At 38.1% G+C, this 17,854-nt stretch overlaps 1 protein-coding gene across 4 annotated transcripts in view; it reads left to right on the forward strand.

Annotated features, from left to right (window-relative positions):
• MYO16 (myosin XVI) overlaps positions 1-17,854 on the forward strand; it is a 357,892-nt gene that overhangs the window by 322,800 nt on the left and 17,238 nt on the right. For all 4 annotated transcript variants that reach the window (XM_036381446.2, XM_036381432.2, XM_036381439.1 and 1 more), the window contains exons 33-34: positions 11,402-11,560; positions 14,720-14,811. In XM_036381446.2, the coding sequence (XP_036237339.1) occupies positions 11,402-11,560; positions 14,720-14,811 (251 nt within the window). The remainder of the gene's footprint in view (positions 1-11,401; positions 11,561-14,719; positions 14,812-17,854) is intronic.

Raw genomic sequence — 17,854 nt, forward strand, 5'->3', positions numbered from 1 at the left:
CTCCTGATCTAGAAGTCTGCCATTATCTGGATAATGTATCACAGAAAAGACCTGTTGTTTCTGGATAAACACAATGTACCAAGAATAATTTTCCATGTCAGAATGTCTGAAAACTAGTATATTTTACTGCTGAAGACTGTTCTGGCTTTCTGTTCTGACTTTTTTTTCACTAAAGCATTTCAATTTCTGGTTGACTTCACTGTTTGCTGTTACAGCCTAAAACCACATAATATGTTATTTGCTTTGGTTATCTGTTCCAACATGTGAAAGAGGCTTTGTGTGTGATTACCATAAATAATTTTAATCCAAAGATTATTAGAAGAACAAATCAAGTCTAATTTTCAAGTGGAAAAAAAAGGGTATTATCATAAAAATTCATATTTATTTTGCATTTTAAGTACTTGTATTGATCACAGAGGAAAATATCACTGCATTTTTTGATTTCCAATGACCTTACACTGTATCTATCTATGGCTATTAGAAAGGGATCCTGGAGTAGGCAGCATCTTGGTCAGACCTACTGTGGGCTCTCTCATACCAAGTCACTGCTGAAGAGGAGGGGCATTGAGGAAAAGGAATTGCACTGACTTTTCATTTCCTTTTATATGGTCCATTTCTGAGAACTGCAGGCATTTCTTTTAAATTAATTACTCTTTTTTGGATCCTCTCCATTGAGCTGGTTTTGCTTTGTGTCCTCTTCATCCTGTCTGATACTTGAGTACAATAACTACACCATACTGGTTCATATTAGCGCATTTCAAACCCAAAGTTTTTAATAATATCCCAGTTTTAATCGTGACTTGGATAATTCAGGTAGACATTTACAGGATTTTTATTTTCATAGTAGTCTTTTCTTCAACATCTTTGTGACATCATGGTTCCAAATTCAGAAATGGTTCAGAAAGCTGTCTCTTTACTAACAGTGTTATGGGTTTCTTTAAATAGTCATAATTTCATTTGTAATTCACAATGCAGAACCACAAATTACTTTGTTAAGGAACCACTACATCATTAATTGTAAACCAATTGAGAGAAATTGGCCATATCTAAGAGAAAAAAATTTATTTGTACCACATTTATGTTCCTCACACCAAAGAAGAATTTGGGTATTTGGCAGTAAATGTCATGTCACTTCATTTTACAGGAATTCCAGCATTTGAAACATAATGAAGAATGAAATATGGACATACATTTTAGTGAAGGTCTCTAATTAAATTCTCAGCTTCAGTGAGAAATCTCTTCAGATGTTTTTAACTTCTTTACATCCATCTCAGCATTAAATTATCTTTTGTGAAGAACCTCAGTAGAGAACAATAATTCCATTTCACAGAAAATGTCAAGATTGTGACATTTATATTTGTTTTAGGCTGAAATGAAAATCAAGCTTTCCAAAATTCTGTGCAGAAGTAAATATTCTTTCATGTCCAGGTTTTCAAAAATGTTTTAAAGTACTGAAAAGGTCTGCCTCAAAGATGGCAAAAATGCTTCTTACTGAAGTAAAGTAAAATGCTTCTTAGTGAAAATGTTAGCAACTAAATGTGTTGACCTTTTTCTAGACCTAGATAAGTTCAATAGTAGTCATTTCAAGGGTTGGCATTTAGGGGAATGACTGTCTTGTAAACAAGCCAAGCTACTTCTTAACTCCTTGGCTCGGGTATCCAAGAGCTGTGCAAACTCCAGCCACTCAGGATGACCTAAAGTTATTGGCAGGACTCATGCAGCTCATCATGAAACTCTGCAACTCTACAGACCTGGGTGTGTGGCTATGTTCTAGTTCCAGCATTGGAATTTTGTGGGGCTAGGTGGAGAAGCAAGAGAAGACAATTTAAAGAGTCATAAAAAGACTTTATCATGAACGTGAGGGTAGCCTGACCCTCCTGCTCTCTCCACACTGCTATACTCTGATGTGAGAGAGTAGTCAAGTGCTTTGGAGTACTCGAGGTAGGAGTAGCATTTAAAGCAGTTAGGGACATCTGCCTTCCTCCTGGCACCATGAGTGAATGGGAAAATACAGAAACCTTAAATTCAGGGCCTTTTTGGCTTGAGCTTTCAATCTCTTTTAAAATGAAAGGCATGAAAATTAGGTTTTTTCACACCTTTGTGTGGTGAAAATTTAAAAACAAAATAAACATATTAAATTGGGCCTGAAGTTTTACATTTCATTATTTCTCTTAGATCTTTCCTTAGGGGCTGATTGCAGAACAATCCTGACATAGTAGTAGCATTTAGTGACAGGTTTTTGCCACTGATTATCTGTATTTGTGCACAGTATGGATGTTTATCATGCTGCATCTGCAATAGCCATATGTTCTTGCTTTGAGGTTAATGACAGTGTCATTGACCATCACTCTATCCTTTCAAAATGAACTTAAAAACAAACTAAACAGATATCTAAATTCATTTGTTGTCTTAGAAGCTCACTTGGAAAGCAAAATATTAATGTTTTCTGAGAAGTTTTCCAGAACAGCTATCCCTATTTGGTGGGCAGGATTACAATACAGGTGAACCAAAAATATTCCTTGGATTGCTCCTCAGGATCTGCTCAAACAATTTATCTGCTCAGTCCAGTGCCGTCACTTATGCCAAGACTTCTGAGTTGCAGTCACTGCCAGAGCTGGTATGAGAAATCCTGAAAAATATCTGTAGAAGCATTCTGGGAGCAGTAAATAGACCTGAAGTGATGCTTCTGGGAGTGTCAAACCCCAAGCAGTTTGTTTATTTGTTTATTTGTTCGTTTGTTGTTTTGTATGTTTATTTTTACAATATTTGAAACTGTGTTTGAAGAGGAGGAAGGTTGAGACAGTGTCTCGTCACATAGTTTCTTTCAACAGCAGCTAAAGCCCAGCAGTAAAGGCTGTTCTATAACTGAGATACCACAAAGAAACTTAGACAGACTTAAATGTCCAAGAAGAATTGCTGTATCCACACAAACTTGAAGAAAACAGTTTAAAAAAGGGAGGCTGTGTTTCTTAGCAAATTGCCTCCTCCTTTTCCAGCACACCAGCAGGTTTTAAACATGCAAATACAAAAAGTAGACTCTGGTCAGTCAATCAACACACCTAGCAGTAAATAAAACTATTAACAGAGTAAAGTCAACTACTTCTTTTCCATATTAGACTTGAAAAAGAGGGGAACATGGGGACACGGAGGGAAAAAATGTTTCTTCTCAGGCAAGATATTGTCCCAAGCAGTGGGACAAGGACTGCCCTCCTTCCTGCCCTGTGTGGTTTGTTATGGACCTCAGAATAGCCTTCAGAGATCCCTTCCTAGAGAAGATGTGATAAATGAAATCCCCAGTCTCTGAAACATGTGCACTGACTGGAGTCCAGCTCACTTGCTGCACTGAAAAGATGTTCCAAGTTGTTGCTCAGATACTACCAGGCAGGAGAGATGGCAGCCTGTCCAGATATTCTTCATCCTTTACCACTGTTTGAGAAGGCTGTTTTCTCCACTTCAAAATGGTATTCTTAGTCTTATGCTGGGAAAAATAAACTAATTCAAACAAGCCAGAGTCCTTCAGACAGGGAAAAAAAGGCATTTGTGTTATCCCTCCCACACCAAGTCTGAGAGTTTACCTGATCCAGGGATGTCCCTGACATTACTTCTAGGAAAGAGGGAAAGGTTTGTAGCTTGTAATGATTGACACTGAAATAAATGTAAAATGAGAGCACTGTCTTTCTACCAGCGCAAATCCATCAGAGAAGAAAGCAGAAGAAAGCTTCTTGTTCTTGTTCTGTACTTTCCAGATCTGTGATTTACAAAATTATAATTGAGCTGATGGCTCTTAAGGTCTGAACCAGACCTAGGAGTTCCTGCAGCTGCTTCTGCAACCTCCTTCTTACTATCAGCCTCATCCTCTGAAATTTGGCTGGCTGGTATCACACTAACACAAAATTCTTCAGAGGACCTCTTTCCTCAAGCTGAGTGAGTTTTGTCACTTGATACTCTCCATGGCCTGTGTCTCCTCTCTTTGCTTTCCAGTGTTTACACCAAGCTTCCACAAATGCAGCTTCCCTGACAAAATAAGTGGCCTGTTTCTGTATTTACCTGCTCCATGGTAAATACCATGTGTATGTGGCTTCTGAAGTAACACCACCTGATAGCTCCACTTGCACAGCTCAGAGAGAAAGGATGCTGGAAGTGACAGTATGAATTCACTGCTGCCCTCCTAGGAGCATCACTGGTGGGGGGAGAATCCTAGACAATTGCTGCTGTATGGGTAGGCTTTGTGAGGTGACATAAACCAAGGAATAATTATTGCCTCTGATGGCAGTGGCAGCCAGCAGCACAGCTAAAAGGGTGAGACAGGCAGCACATGCTAATAGGCTGGGGGAATCCTGTCTTGACAGTTTTCAGCCTGCTCCATTTCTTTCAGCAAACAGGATGCAGCTGTTTGCCTCCAGCTCTCAGCAGACAAAGTAAACAGTCGTGTTACAGAGGGTCACAGTGGGACTTCATGTGAGTAAACTGAATTACTCTGAAGCAATATGCATTTATCCAGCAAAAGGACACCCCAGACAACCTGTGCTGAGGGTAGCTAGCAAATGCCACAGACCAAGAATGTCTCAACAGTAAGTCAGAGCAAAACAGGAAACACCACGTGTAATTGAAAAGATACAAGAAAACACAGGGGTAAACATTTGACTCAAAATAAAATGGCCTATTCTTATTTAAACTTCTTCTCCCTTTCCTTCATCAAATAATATCTGCAAATTTTCTGAAATTACCATATTTTATTTTTTTCCCCTCACTTCACAACATCCACTTGTCACAGTAAATATAAAAAAATATCCAGGGTCAGCCATTAGGATTCAGGTGCATTCCTAACTTTCCCAAGAAAGAGTGAGAGCACAGATTAGAAATCCCTTCTGTCTGCAAAGTCTTGACTTTCAGATGCTGGTTAATAGGATCCATCAGTTCTCTCTTATTAACATGTTTAATGACAAGCTGCTTGATTTGAAATTTGCATTTTGCTGGATACCAGCTGTAGGTTTTAAGGAAATTGAGCTATTTAGCTTTTACATTCCATGGTAGCACAGGTCGAAAAAGCTTCTCCTCCTGTACTACATGAATTTATCTGCCAGAATTTATGTATTTTCCTGTTTTCATAGTTGCTGATACAGAATGTATAACTGTGGATCTGGATACCTAAAACTGTGTATTGATAATTAGTTATAGAAAGTCATGTTTTCCATGAATGAGGAAATAATGTTTGATTTTATACTGAGATCGTTTCAGCTTTAGTACTGAGATATGTCCTGCCTAGCTTGTGACACTGAATTTCCTCAGCTGGAAACTCATCATTAGTTCTCTGGAAAAGAAATGTGTGCCTTGAAAGAATGGTCATGTCAAATCACACTGAGAGGAAAGCATGCCTTCATTTGTACCCGAGCAGAACAGGGAGAATCTGCTCTCCCTGTACAGTCACGATGAAACCTTTAAATGTGGCTTCAGTAGAAGCTGTGCAACAGTTCAGTGCTCCAGCAGCTCCATATGATTTTGAGGCAGTTTTTCTTCCATATTTTTCCTTTTTTTTTTCTGAGATAGATTAATACTGACCACTGATTTTTGATCGTGGTAACTAGTGCTGTCAAAGTGAAGGGCTGTATCTGTTTCACTGAGTGAGCCAATGCCAGGGAATGTCCTTGGAATGGCAGCTCACTCCAGGGCACAGCCGAAGTGCAGAGCAATCCCCAGCATTCCTTGGGACCTGACAGGCTGGCTCCCTTCCAGACAGATCTGGGAGTGGTTCAGGAAAAGACGCAGCTCCAGGGACTATTCCCAGTAGATGATTTGGATTCCTCTCTGCTGTGGAGAGCAAGTGTAGCAGTACTGATATGGGTCTCTTACCATTTGCCTCAGGGCCAGAGAACAGTTGTGATCACATTTGAATAACCAGGGTAGACAAAGCAAGCAGTGCTGCACAAAGCATCCAAGGTAAGCATGAATAGGATCCAAAACCTGCTGAAAGCAGTGGAGCCTTCTGTTGTTATTAATGAGCTTTCAGTTAGACTGTAAATGAGCACTAAATGTTAAAAGGAGAAGTATTTGAAAAAGAACATATGGGGACAAATGTGTCCATATACATTATGGATATACCTACATTCAAAGAAAGGAGAGCAAAACAAGGGATTTGGCAGAAAAGAAAAATGCAATCCTCTCAGGTGAGTTACTACTGGGCCTTTAATAACATACTGGTTTTCATATCTTGCTGTACAATGAGTCTATGATGATTCCACCTAAATTCTGATATTAGTCATCAATTTATATTTTGTCTTTATAGTTAAAATAGGCTAAGTATATGATTTCCTTAGAAAACTAATAGTCTCTCAAAATATTTCAGTTTTGTACTTTAATCCGTCATATGAATAAAGCTAATACTGGCTCATTTTCTAATTTGGTGATAAATCATTTGTTCAGGCTAAATACTACTTATGAAATAACTGTGATGCTTAGGGTCATACATTTTTTGCTTGAGAAAAAAGAGTCTTATAATAGGATATTTGGAAGTCATAGCTCAATCAAGACTTTAAGTCAATCTTTTGACAAAAAAGTTTTAGCATATAGACTTTCAGTGTATTGGTTTCTTTTAAAAGTGAGATAGTGACTAAAAAATGGGGGGAGGGGGAAGCAAATACATTAATTTCCATCATTGCCATACTCTGAATTTCTTTTTTACAAAATAAGTGCAATTCTGTCCATCCTGTGCCTTATGATTTTATCTTGAGTTTTACACTCAGTCTTTTCCAAGAACACTAATAATGAGCAACTGTGGGTTTCATGAGCTGCCTCTTTTGCATACTGTTCCTCTTGCACTTTTCAAGTAATGCTGATGTAATTAATTGGAGATTTGTTGCAATATGGAGCTTGCTTTTAGTCCATGCATCCTCATGAACTGCAAGATTAGTCAGAGTAGGACTTTACTGACTCAGAGATACCTTTTTGGCAAAGTCAGTTTACTGAAATAATAATCCAAACACTGTTCACTTTTGCAGACTCTAGATTTTTCACTTTAAGCTTGTATTCCTCTTATAACCATGAACTTCCACCGTGCTCTACAGCCGATACATCTTTGTAGCTAGTCTCTTGCAAGTAGGCATGGATGTCTCTACAAATAGCATTTATTAGCAGCTGAAAACTGTTAAAGATGCCATTACTTAAAAAAAAAATATTGAAACCTGGTAAGTAATCCATCCATCTAGTGAGAACAGCAGAGCACAAGTCTGAAAAAAAAAAGATTTGTCATGTTGGTGAAGATGTTAAAATGTAGGAACCATAAGGGTTTTTTTCCTGTGTCTTAAAATATTTCTGATAGTTTTAGAATGTTGATAAGGGACGAGAGTGTGCTGCATACTTGTATCTGCAAGGTTTGATGGCAGCAGGAGCACACTGGCATTCATGTGGAGAAAAGTCCAAACTTCCATGTTAAGTGACTAAGAAAACATGAGGGGAAAGTGCTTTTCAGACCAATACTTGACAGATAAAATAGGAATCAGTAGGAATTTTAAATAGAAATATTAAGATAAAGTGTCAGGAGACACCTTTGTTATGCTCAGGGATATTTTTAATAGTGTGAAGGCATGACAGAGAGGGATACCTCAGCACAGAAGACAAAGTTAGGACCTTCTAGCACATTTTGTGAAAAAGCAAATGCAAAGTGCTGCACCTTGAAAAGTACAATAATGTAGGGACTGGGGGAAGCAGCCCTGGGAAAAGGGTGCTGGGGGCCCTGGGAGCTGGACAGGAGCTGGCAGTGAGCCTTGGCAGCCGAGACAGCCAACTGCATCCAGGGCTGTGTCCATCATTCCTCCACCCAGCACTCCTTGTTAGACCATATCTGGGTACTGTGGCCAGTTTGTGTCTCCCACTGCAGAAAGATACTGATAACCTGGAGCAAGTTTACTCCAGCAGTCACAGAATCACAGAATTTTTAGGGTTGGAATTGACCTTTGGACATCACCCAGTCCAACCCCATGGCAAAGCAGGGTCACTACAACGGGAGCATGTCCAGATGGGTTTTGAATGTCTCCAGAGATGGAGACTCCACAAGCTCCCTGGGCAGCCTGTTCAGTGCTCTGCCATGCTCAATGTAAAGTTATTCCTCAGAAGGTGGAAGGTGAAATTTCTTGTGTTTTAGCTTATGGCTACTGCTCCTTGTTACTGAGCACCACCAAAAAGATCCTGACATCCTCTTGACATCCGCCATTGAGATATTTATTTATATGTATTGATGAGATCCCCTCTCAGTCTCCTCTTCTCCAGACTAAACAGGCCCAGCTCCTGCAGCGTGTCCTCATAAGTGACATGCTCCAAACCCCTCATCATCTTTGTGACCCTCCACTGACCCTCTCCAGTAGCTTGTCTGTCTTGTACTGAGGAGCCCAGAACTGGACACAGTGCATGTTCATGGCTGGAGCATGTCCCGTGAGCAGAGGCTGGGGCAGGGGGAGCTTGTCCAGTGTGGGCCAGAGCTGATTTCAGGGGCTCTCTCCTGACCTCTGGTTGAAGTTTGATGATGTACACAGTTAAACTTGTTCTATAGGCTCACATGAATCTCCTCCAACGAGGAGCTGAAGATGCCTATATATAGGAAATTAGTTCAAGTACCATTATATAACCCAGATTATTTTGAAATAAAATATAGGGTTCTTTCCCACCCCCAAGATCAGCTAAATAAGGCACTTTGAAATATATTTTCTCTATATAGTTTTCTGTTCAGAAATTAAAAGGGTGCATTTTTTACCATGATTGAATATAGCAAATGGGATAACAAATTTCTGTCTAGATAGCTGTCCCCAAAGATATGCTGCGTATATTCCACTACTTATTTCTGCCAATTTGGTATGATATTCTAGCTTCATAGTAACTATCCACAGTTCTTTGTAGTATTTCATTTTACAGATACAAAGAAGAAAAGATTTTTTTTTTCCAAGAGCCCTTTGTGAATGCCCTGAAAAGATATCAATGTACCTATGAAAGAAAAGGCTTCTGCAAATACCAATGCAAGAAAAATTCTTTCTACTTGTTCATTCTCAAATGAATTACACATGTCAGGCAAATCAATAAATCTTTCGAATATCAAGAAAAAAAGGATCCCAGACACTTCCCCAAGAAGCTTTATGTAAAAAGTGGCACAATAATTATGTAGGTGGATTATGATCTATAGGCAAGTGCACAGACTAGTAACATCTAAAAGTGACATTTCCTTTTCAGACAAATTTAAAATGAGCTGCAAAGATGCATTTTGCAGTCAACTTGCTTGTACAAAAGCTAAATCAAGCATGCTCTTATAATTGTACCGTATGCATTTTCCATCTCAGACTTTCCATCTCAGCCTCTCCCAAGTCAGTTATTGTGGGTAGAGCTGGCCTAATTTTTGCAATATAAAGCACATTTGCCTGAAGATCCATTTTATGAAATGTTTTATTTTATGTTTCAGTGTCACGGAAACAATCCAATCAGATCTGACAAAATATAATGATCAAGGAAAGAGGGCAAGGGAGGAAAGGATGAAAATCAAACAAACATGGAAATCTTTTATCTGACAGTTTGAAAATTAACTTTTTGACTTTTCAAGACAGACTTTTTTAGACAAGGAAATATTAAGAACAATTCAGTGTTAGATAACTAAAAGCTAAACAAAAATAGGGAAGACCTTTTCAATTAAATTAAATATTTTGAGGGAATCAGAATGGATTTAAAGCTTCCATTTCATTAATTAGGTTTTTAAATTGAGGCTTCTCAATCAGTTGGGTTTTCTTTTTTTATTTCAGGCATAAAAATGAAAAATTGACAGAACAGTCAGCATTAGGCTGTAAAATCTTCAGGTTAAGCTTCTATTACCTGGTGAAAAAAATGCTTTTCCTTCTCCTTGAAAAATTTTCATGTGCCTGAGATTTATAAGAATATATCATATGTTTGAGAAAGCTGAGAATGTTATTGGAAGTATGGATGAATGCTCAAATGTTGGTTTTAATTGCTAGTCTTTTGACCTCTATTGGTTCTTGCTATCATTATGACAACCAAAATCAAGGAATAACTCTGAGAGAGTTGTCACAGAAGGAACATTTTTATTTTAGAGTGTTACAGGAGGACCTTTGCACCAGGGTCAGTCATAACACATCAGCCCTGCAGCTAAGGCCAGGCCTCAGAGGGAGCAGAAATTGATAGGAAGACTGAAATGGAGAAAGCACCAAATGAATCAAACCTGACTGTGGCAAGGAAAGAATATGTATATATGTTCAACACACACAAACCCCCCCAAAAATGCAAAAGAAAAACAAACAAACAGAAAACTCACCAACCAACCAACCAAAACCAAACCCAAACAAACAAAACGGAAAAGAGAGATAAATCCTTAAGAAAATGCATAACCTTGCCAGTGCAGCATTTGATCAGCCCTGTCACACTGGAGTGGGGTGGGGATACAGGGACACAGGTACTGCAGTGGGGACCCTGCTGCTGTCCCCATCCATCTTGTCTTCCAGCTCTGAACGTGTCCCTGGCCCCTGAGCTCCAGTGGGGAGCCCAGCTCAGGTACAGCCAATGACTTGAGCCTGTTTCTTGTGGAGCCCTGGGCTGACAGAGCCAGGCAAGCTCAGAGGCAGCTCCAGGCACTTTGCTGTGAGCTGTTCTGATTTTCCTGGACATGCAATCAGTCAGAGGGAGAAGAAGATAAGGGCTTTGTTTTGCCCTTCTCTTTGAACAAATGCTAAAAAGCTTTGGAACTCCTACAGGATCAGACCTCTTCTTGATGTCTTGAAGAAATTTAACTAAAAGGCTCTGACTTGAATAGCTGGCACTTTATAGAAAATGACAGCTGATGGCTAGAGAGCCCTGAGGCTGGTAAACAATGGCCACAGGGAGGATCTGCTGGGAGGAATATTGCTACTGTGGTTTAATCTCAAAAGCCAGTTTGTTTCTTGTGGTAGGTGGTAAAAGAAAAGGATAAGATCACATTATATCTGTTTCTAGTATCATTTAGTGCAATGATGAAAGGCATTGCAATGATGACAGTGCTATGCAAGCTCAAGTGAAATAGAATCTTAAAATAGAAACAATACAAACACTTGGGAGCTATATCCACTGATATTTTTGTGGGAAGAAACAATACAAATGAAATTTTGTAATGCCTTTCACTCCCCTAAATTTTAAAAAGCTTCAAGTGGAGAAGTAACAAAAAAAAAAACAAAAACCAAAAAAAACAAAAACCAACCAACCAAAAAAAAGCCAAACCTGCAAAAATCACTGATTTAAACCTTTCGCTTTTATCACTGGACTTGTGAATTTAGTGATTAATTTAATAAAGTAACTTGGTCTCTCTCTGTTAGTTTTCATTTAATTACATGTGAAAGGCACTAGTTAAAAGAATGCTGACGATAATTTTTTCTTTTTCTGTCAGGTGCTGAAACTAATCTGAACTTGAGGAGCAAGGAAGATCCAAATGCATCAGATCCTGCATCAGAAACACAGGATAAAAATGCAAATAATCATGGAACTCAGTCATCTAATCCATTGTCCAGTTCTGTGACTGCTGAAAATGGAAATTCAGTATCAAATGGTAAGTAGTTTTTAATCCCAAAATTCTTTTAACATAAAATTGCTGAAGTGTTTCCTTGAATGAGCTCTGTAAGATATAGTCAGGCTGGAATCTTCTGAGTTGTGAAAGATCTCTTTTTGGAACTGGCTTAACTTTGTATGTGTGAACTGATAAGCCCCTCCCCAATACAAGCTGAATGTGAAGAACATGAAACAGCCTCTGTTGAGGAATTAGTAATTCCTTCAGCTCCAAGTCTATAAGCAGCCTAAGGTATGGAGGACTGAGATTTGAGATTCTGATCCTATAATCAACAAAAATGGGACAGAAAATAGGAAATCAGGACCTCCCTTTGCTGTAGGTGCCTTACTAATGAATGAAATATTGTTTATGATTGCAACACAAAATGGTACAAGAGCAGTGACAGAATAGGTTTCAAAGTTCTAAAAGGCACTATGCCTAAGGAAATAACACTTCTCTGAGGTCAGATTTTTAATAGAAGTTTCTTTTTCATTTTGTGTAATGAATATAATTGCTCTTATTTTTTACTTTATTTGTGACGGAAGGAATAGCACCTTTCTACATCTCTGTGCTATAAAACAGTGACTTCGCCACAAATCTTCCACACTTAGCAGAATTCTTAGTCTGAAAGAAAGAGCTTTTTGCCAAATAGACAAAGTAATCAGCCTGAAGTAACCTTTTACATTGCAATGCTGAAAGTTGTGATCCTACATCACCCAAAACAATGCCACATATATAATTGCAGCAATAATGTTTAGAAAACTTAATTTTGAAAAAAAAAAAAAAAAACAACAAAAAAAAACCCCAACCAAATTCAGCTTACTTTTGGTAACTTGAGAGTAGTTGCAGGAAAGCCCAATCCAGATGGTGTAGTTTGTACTCCAGACTGCACCCCTGATTAACTTAGGTTCTTGTAATTTTGCCTCTGGCCCAGCTAAACTGATGCTTCCAACCTTGGACTGAATGAAACAAGGTCTTGCTCAATGCACAACTGTGATATCCTAATATTTACTTAGGTGTACATAAAGGAAAGCTCTTAGGATGTAATCAACAACTCCATTTGTCTTTCCAAGCTCTACCAAGCCTCTGCTTGCCATGTCTGTGACAACGTGTTGTTGCTGTACATGGAAACTTTACTTATTTGATAAGGCCAATTATCAAAGTGCTTTTTACAGAAATAAACAGAAAATCATTGATAAACTGATTCTTAGCTCAAGGCTGTCCTGGGCAGTCAATCCTAAAGTGTATTAACATAGTACAAAATCAATATATTTTTCAGAACTTGCTGTTTGGCTTAGGAAAGTATTTTTATTCATTTATGGTGGTCTAGAATTATGAAAATATTTTACATTTTATCTTTGAATTAAATTAATAGCACCTACTTTTAGAAGGTACTTTGCGATAAAATTATGTTAATTTTTTACTACTTTATTTGAGATGGATCCAAACTGAATCCATGTAAATAAATTTTTAGTTCGGGAAATTATTTGAAAAAGGGCGTTGTTTTGCATTCACAAAAACTGAGATCCTTTAGAGGGAAATTTATTTCAAGCATTTCATTCAACCAAAAATCATGGGATCTTACAAAAGGAGAATTTTTACCTGGAGTACAGAGAATTTAATGTAGACAAGAATGCAATAGTGGTACCTGACATATAATTTACAAGACTAGAGACCTTGGATGTCACACCTTTCCCCTGTACATACCTAATATATAATTTCCCAGCTTCAAAAAGTGATAATCTCACCTCAAAACAGCACATAATTCCAATTACTGAGAGGCCAGGGTCAGATTCCCTTTGCAGCAAGCAGTAAAGAACTGAAATGCTGGACTCTCAGATTTGACATGGTTCAAATGAGGTCCTGAGTTTCAAACAAGGGATTCACCTTCTTCACTGTGTGTTCAGAGGAAGTCCAGATGATGTAGAAAAAGATCCATATTTATGAATATTTTACATGAGCTTTATTCAGAAGAACAAAGAAAATTTAAAAACTGTTGTCCCTAGTTCCAAATTTGTGGGAAGGGACTGTTATAGATAGAGGGGCTTTAAGAGGTTTTAAGCTTTGTTTTAATTCTCATTTTCCTACTCTGATTTTGGTTGGTAATAAATAAATTCAGTTCATTTCCCCATGCTGAGTCCGTTTTTTCCCCTGACAGCAACTTGTGAGTGATCTCTCCTGTCCTTATCTCGACCCACAAGCCTTTGTTATATTTTCTCCCCCTGTCCAGCTGAGGAGGGGAGTGATGGAGCTGCTTTGGTGGGCACTTGGCATCCATCCAGGGTCAACCCACCACAAGCACAGCACTATGAGGGCTGCTATCGGAAAAATGATCTCCAGCTCTGCTAGCCCAACACACAGACCTACCATGACGTCTGTGATTCTTGTCTGTGAGGTGCTTAATAATGCCCATTGTGGACTCCCTTTGTTTCTCCTTCTGCCTTTGCTTCCCCTCATCCCACCTTTCAGATCCCCTGCAGTGCTCTGTGAATGCTATTCCCACTGCTGCAGAAGTGATGGGGAAGCACACGCTGGGAGCCTCACTATAGGATCAACTTTGCAGAGGTGTTTGTTTCTCTTGACTGCAGAAGGAGATTACCTGGCTGTTTTACACTGGGTGACTGATTTTTACACAGCTAAATTTTGGACAGCTAATTCCCACATCGAGAGCACATTATAGTTACAAAACTCCCAAAAAACATGTTTTATACTGAGGGGATGAAGTTTTGAATCGTGGACCTAATATTGACTTCCTGTGTGACACAGAGATATAATTTGAGAGCAGAATGCTGCAGGCGTGGTTTTTTCCCTTTGCATTGCTTCTGCCATGAAAACAAGCCAGGGCAAGAGGAACCAGGGATTTCTGCATTGCAGGAGGAATCCCTGGCCAGTGTATAGGTAAAGTGTTATTTGCAGGCTTTTTAGTTACAATTGCTCCTTCTTGTCAACCAGCATGCATACCTATTATACTATCCCTACATGGTAAAAAAGAATTTTTCTGTTTCAGTAAGCATGGAAATAGTAAATATTCAGGAAATATGTGATTTGGGGTTTTTTTTTTTGTTTCTTTTTTAGTAAAACATATCAAGGTTTTTTGAACCTCATTTTGAAATCAACCAGTGCATAAATCACAGATTATAATTTAGTATTCTTCTGCTTTAGGATTACCAGAGGAAAATGACTTTTCCAGACTGTCTGCCAGCACTACAGCAGGCTCATCGATTCAAAGGCACAGGGAGAGCCACACTAGTCAGGTAAATATTTCATTGATAGCCTGCTAAACCACTAAAAGAGAAAAAGATCATAGGAGGCACATGTTGAAAGCTTTCTCTTGATTCAGATTTGGGTATTGGCATTGAAAAATGCAGACTTCTTTAACAGGTTTGTATTGAGCTAAAGACAATAATGAATTTACTACCTTTTTTTTCACTGGAAGAATAATCATGCTGAAAGGTTTTTATAGTGAGCTCAAAATTTATAAAACATATTATTGCTGGTTGTGGGGATGCTATTTCCAGGCAATAAATATGTCTTTTAACCCTGAGAGGACCAAGATATTATCTCTTTCAAGATACTGATTCATTCATACCAGAAATACTTGCATGAACCTGGTAGAATTAAATGTATAATTATATCATACTCTTTAATTTAAACACAATGAAGACTTTAAAAATGCTCTTCAGAATTTTTGTACACATAACAATCAGTAATAAAATCAAAATATCTATCAATTAAAACAGCAGCAGGTACTAAGGTAATGTGACGCTTGCATTGGTTTTCTTAACATTTCTAATGAGCTAAAGTAATTTTAAAATTGCAACATAGATTAATTCTGACGTGCATAAAATGAACAAAAAGGGATTGTGGCATTCACATTTTCTGAAAAATCACTTCACCCCGGATATTTCTCCTGGGAAGCTGAGAAGCCTCAGAGAAAAAGGAAAACAATAATTATCAGATTTGCTTCTCCTATGTTTTGCTCGTTTGGAATGTGTTTGGAAATTCTTTATCCAACAGGTGATTGTTTCATTGGTTTCTGCTGTGAATTATTTTGGCTTATTGGCCAATCAGGGTCAAACTGTGTCGGGACTCTGGAGAGAGAGTCACAAGTTTTCATTATTATCTTTTTAGCCTTCTGTAAGGATCCTTTCTGTATTCTTTAGTATAGTTTCATATAGCATTCTTTAATATAATATAGTATCATAATATAATAAATTAGCCTTCTGAGAACATGGAGTCAGATTCATTGTTCCTTCCTTCGTCTGAGGGCAACCCAAATGCAGTAAGGGATAAACTTTCTAATAAGATATTTTTAAGTTCCCTCTTCAACATTTTGTATCTAATGTGAACCACTTTATCTTCTAAGTAGCCAATTTTGGCATGAGGGCATTCAAAAATTTTATTATTATATTACTTTACTTAAACAGCATTAGCATATTCTCCTGTTGTCATTATGTCTTCAGTGCACTTTTCTAAAAGGGTAGTCCCAAGTCATTTTTTTTATTTGACATGATTGTAAGAAGTCTACAGTAAAGCTAAATATTGTCCAAATAGAAAACAATTTGGAGCTAAGAGACTTTTCTCAACAGAAACCTCTCATTAACCAATTGTGCCATTTCCAGACCATTTTACCAGAAGGTAAGAGAAGTGCTTTATCACTTGTTTTCTGTAGGGGACAGCTGACATTTCATAACAACAAAACACTGGCCTTAGCCAAGTTAAATGAATGTTTGGCCTTGGACTCCAGCAGGAGCAAGATTCAACCTTCGACATCATACTCGGTGTTAATGTAGCTCTGAAAAACAATAAGTTTCAACTAGATAAATATGTGAGCCAACTAGTACAAAAGCCTTCGCTTTTTGTTTTTCTGCCTTACTGTCAGAAGCCCGTAACTACAGGACCTATTCTGAGCTGAAAAATTGTGCCAAAACAGCACTCAGCACTACACTTATCCCTTGAGTAAGGCCAGCTAGATCTTACTGGAACATAGATGGGAACAAATCCATCTTGCACACCACACCTCACCATACCTCTCAGACTCTCAGAAATAGACTTTGACCCTCTTGTGAAAAAAATCCTTTCTTCTGTCTGCAGAGGAGTATCCTGGATAAGGGTGTATCAAATTGTCTCTGTTACATTTTTATTACATCAACCAAGTACTTATTACCTATGAGAGTGGCCAAAGAGACCTTTCTGGCAAATGAAAAGTCCAAGTCTCTGGCACTGCTCCAGTTACAAACCTCACACGGTGAGAAGCTTTTGTCCTGAAGCACCTCACACCTCTGCTGCTAATGAGCTTACCTGGGTCTAGATGGTCATGTTTAAATTACTGCATCAGTACACTACAAAACGTTAAATGAACTGGATACAGGGAAGCCACTGTCCTCTTCTTCAATTCTTTGCAAATGGAAACAACATTTAAATGTTTTATTTTAGAAGCAAGTTGTTAACAATTTGCAAATTTGTGCTTTTTATTTTTCCAAAAGTACTTGCCAAAACCTTAACAGAATTTCTTTTGAAATGCCACTTTTCAGTAAATTTTCAGATGTTTTGCCAAAGTGTTTCACAAATTTTTAAAATAAATTCCATGCAATGTACTCGGAATTGCACACAGGGACAATCCTTAAATTCAAGCTCAGTAAGAACTGTGACAAGTTGAGAGAAGAAACCTGTAGTTCTGTGATTTTTGATAGAATTCCTTTAATGAATAAACATCTTCCAAAATGGTGTTGCCAAAAGAAAAAGCGAAAAATGTTCTTCTTCCCATAAAAAAAAAATCTTAAAAAAAATCTATGCTCACAGGGCTGAGAATTCTTACTGTGAAAAGCCTTCCTCAGCATTGCCAAAGCATGGCATATATTTGAAAATGACTGGGTTTAATTACTGTTGACATTTCTTAGCATGCTGCTAGAGACTATAACAGCGTACAAGCTGATGGTAAAATCTTTGCCAGGCTTCACTGTAGTAACCTTATCACTTAAAATAATTCTTGCACAGCTGTATGAAGTGGGACATATTTTTTCACAGGTCCATGATTGACTAATTGCTCTAAAGAGAAAAATTTAGTTCCTTGGATATCTTGGCAGACACTGTCACTTCAGCTAAAGGAAACTGGTTCTCTAGCTTTCAGGAGCTTCCAACATTTATGGGTTTTTAAATATCTCCCTGCTAGTTCCTTACTGAAGTGACAGCGAGAGTTAGTTCATTTCATTTGTGTCACAGGATCTCAAGGTGAATATCCATTCCATTAAGCTGAGACATTGTGGCTGTGCTTCCATTGTGTTGTCACATCAGGTG

Source organism: Molothrus ater, chromosome 2 (genome assembly GCF_012460135.2).
Source record: "Molothrus ater isolate BHLD 08-10-18 breed brown headed cowbird chromosome 2, BPBGC_Mater_1.1, whole genome shotgun sequence".
NCBI lineage: Eukaryota > Metazoa > Chordata > Aves > Passeriformes > Icteridae > Molothrus > Molothrus ater.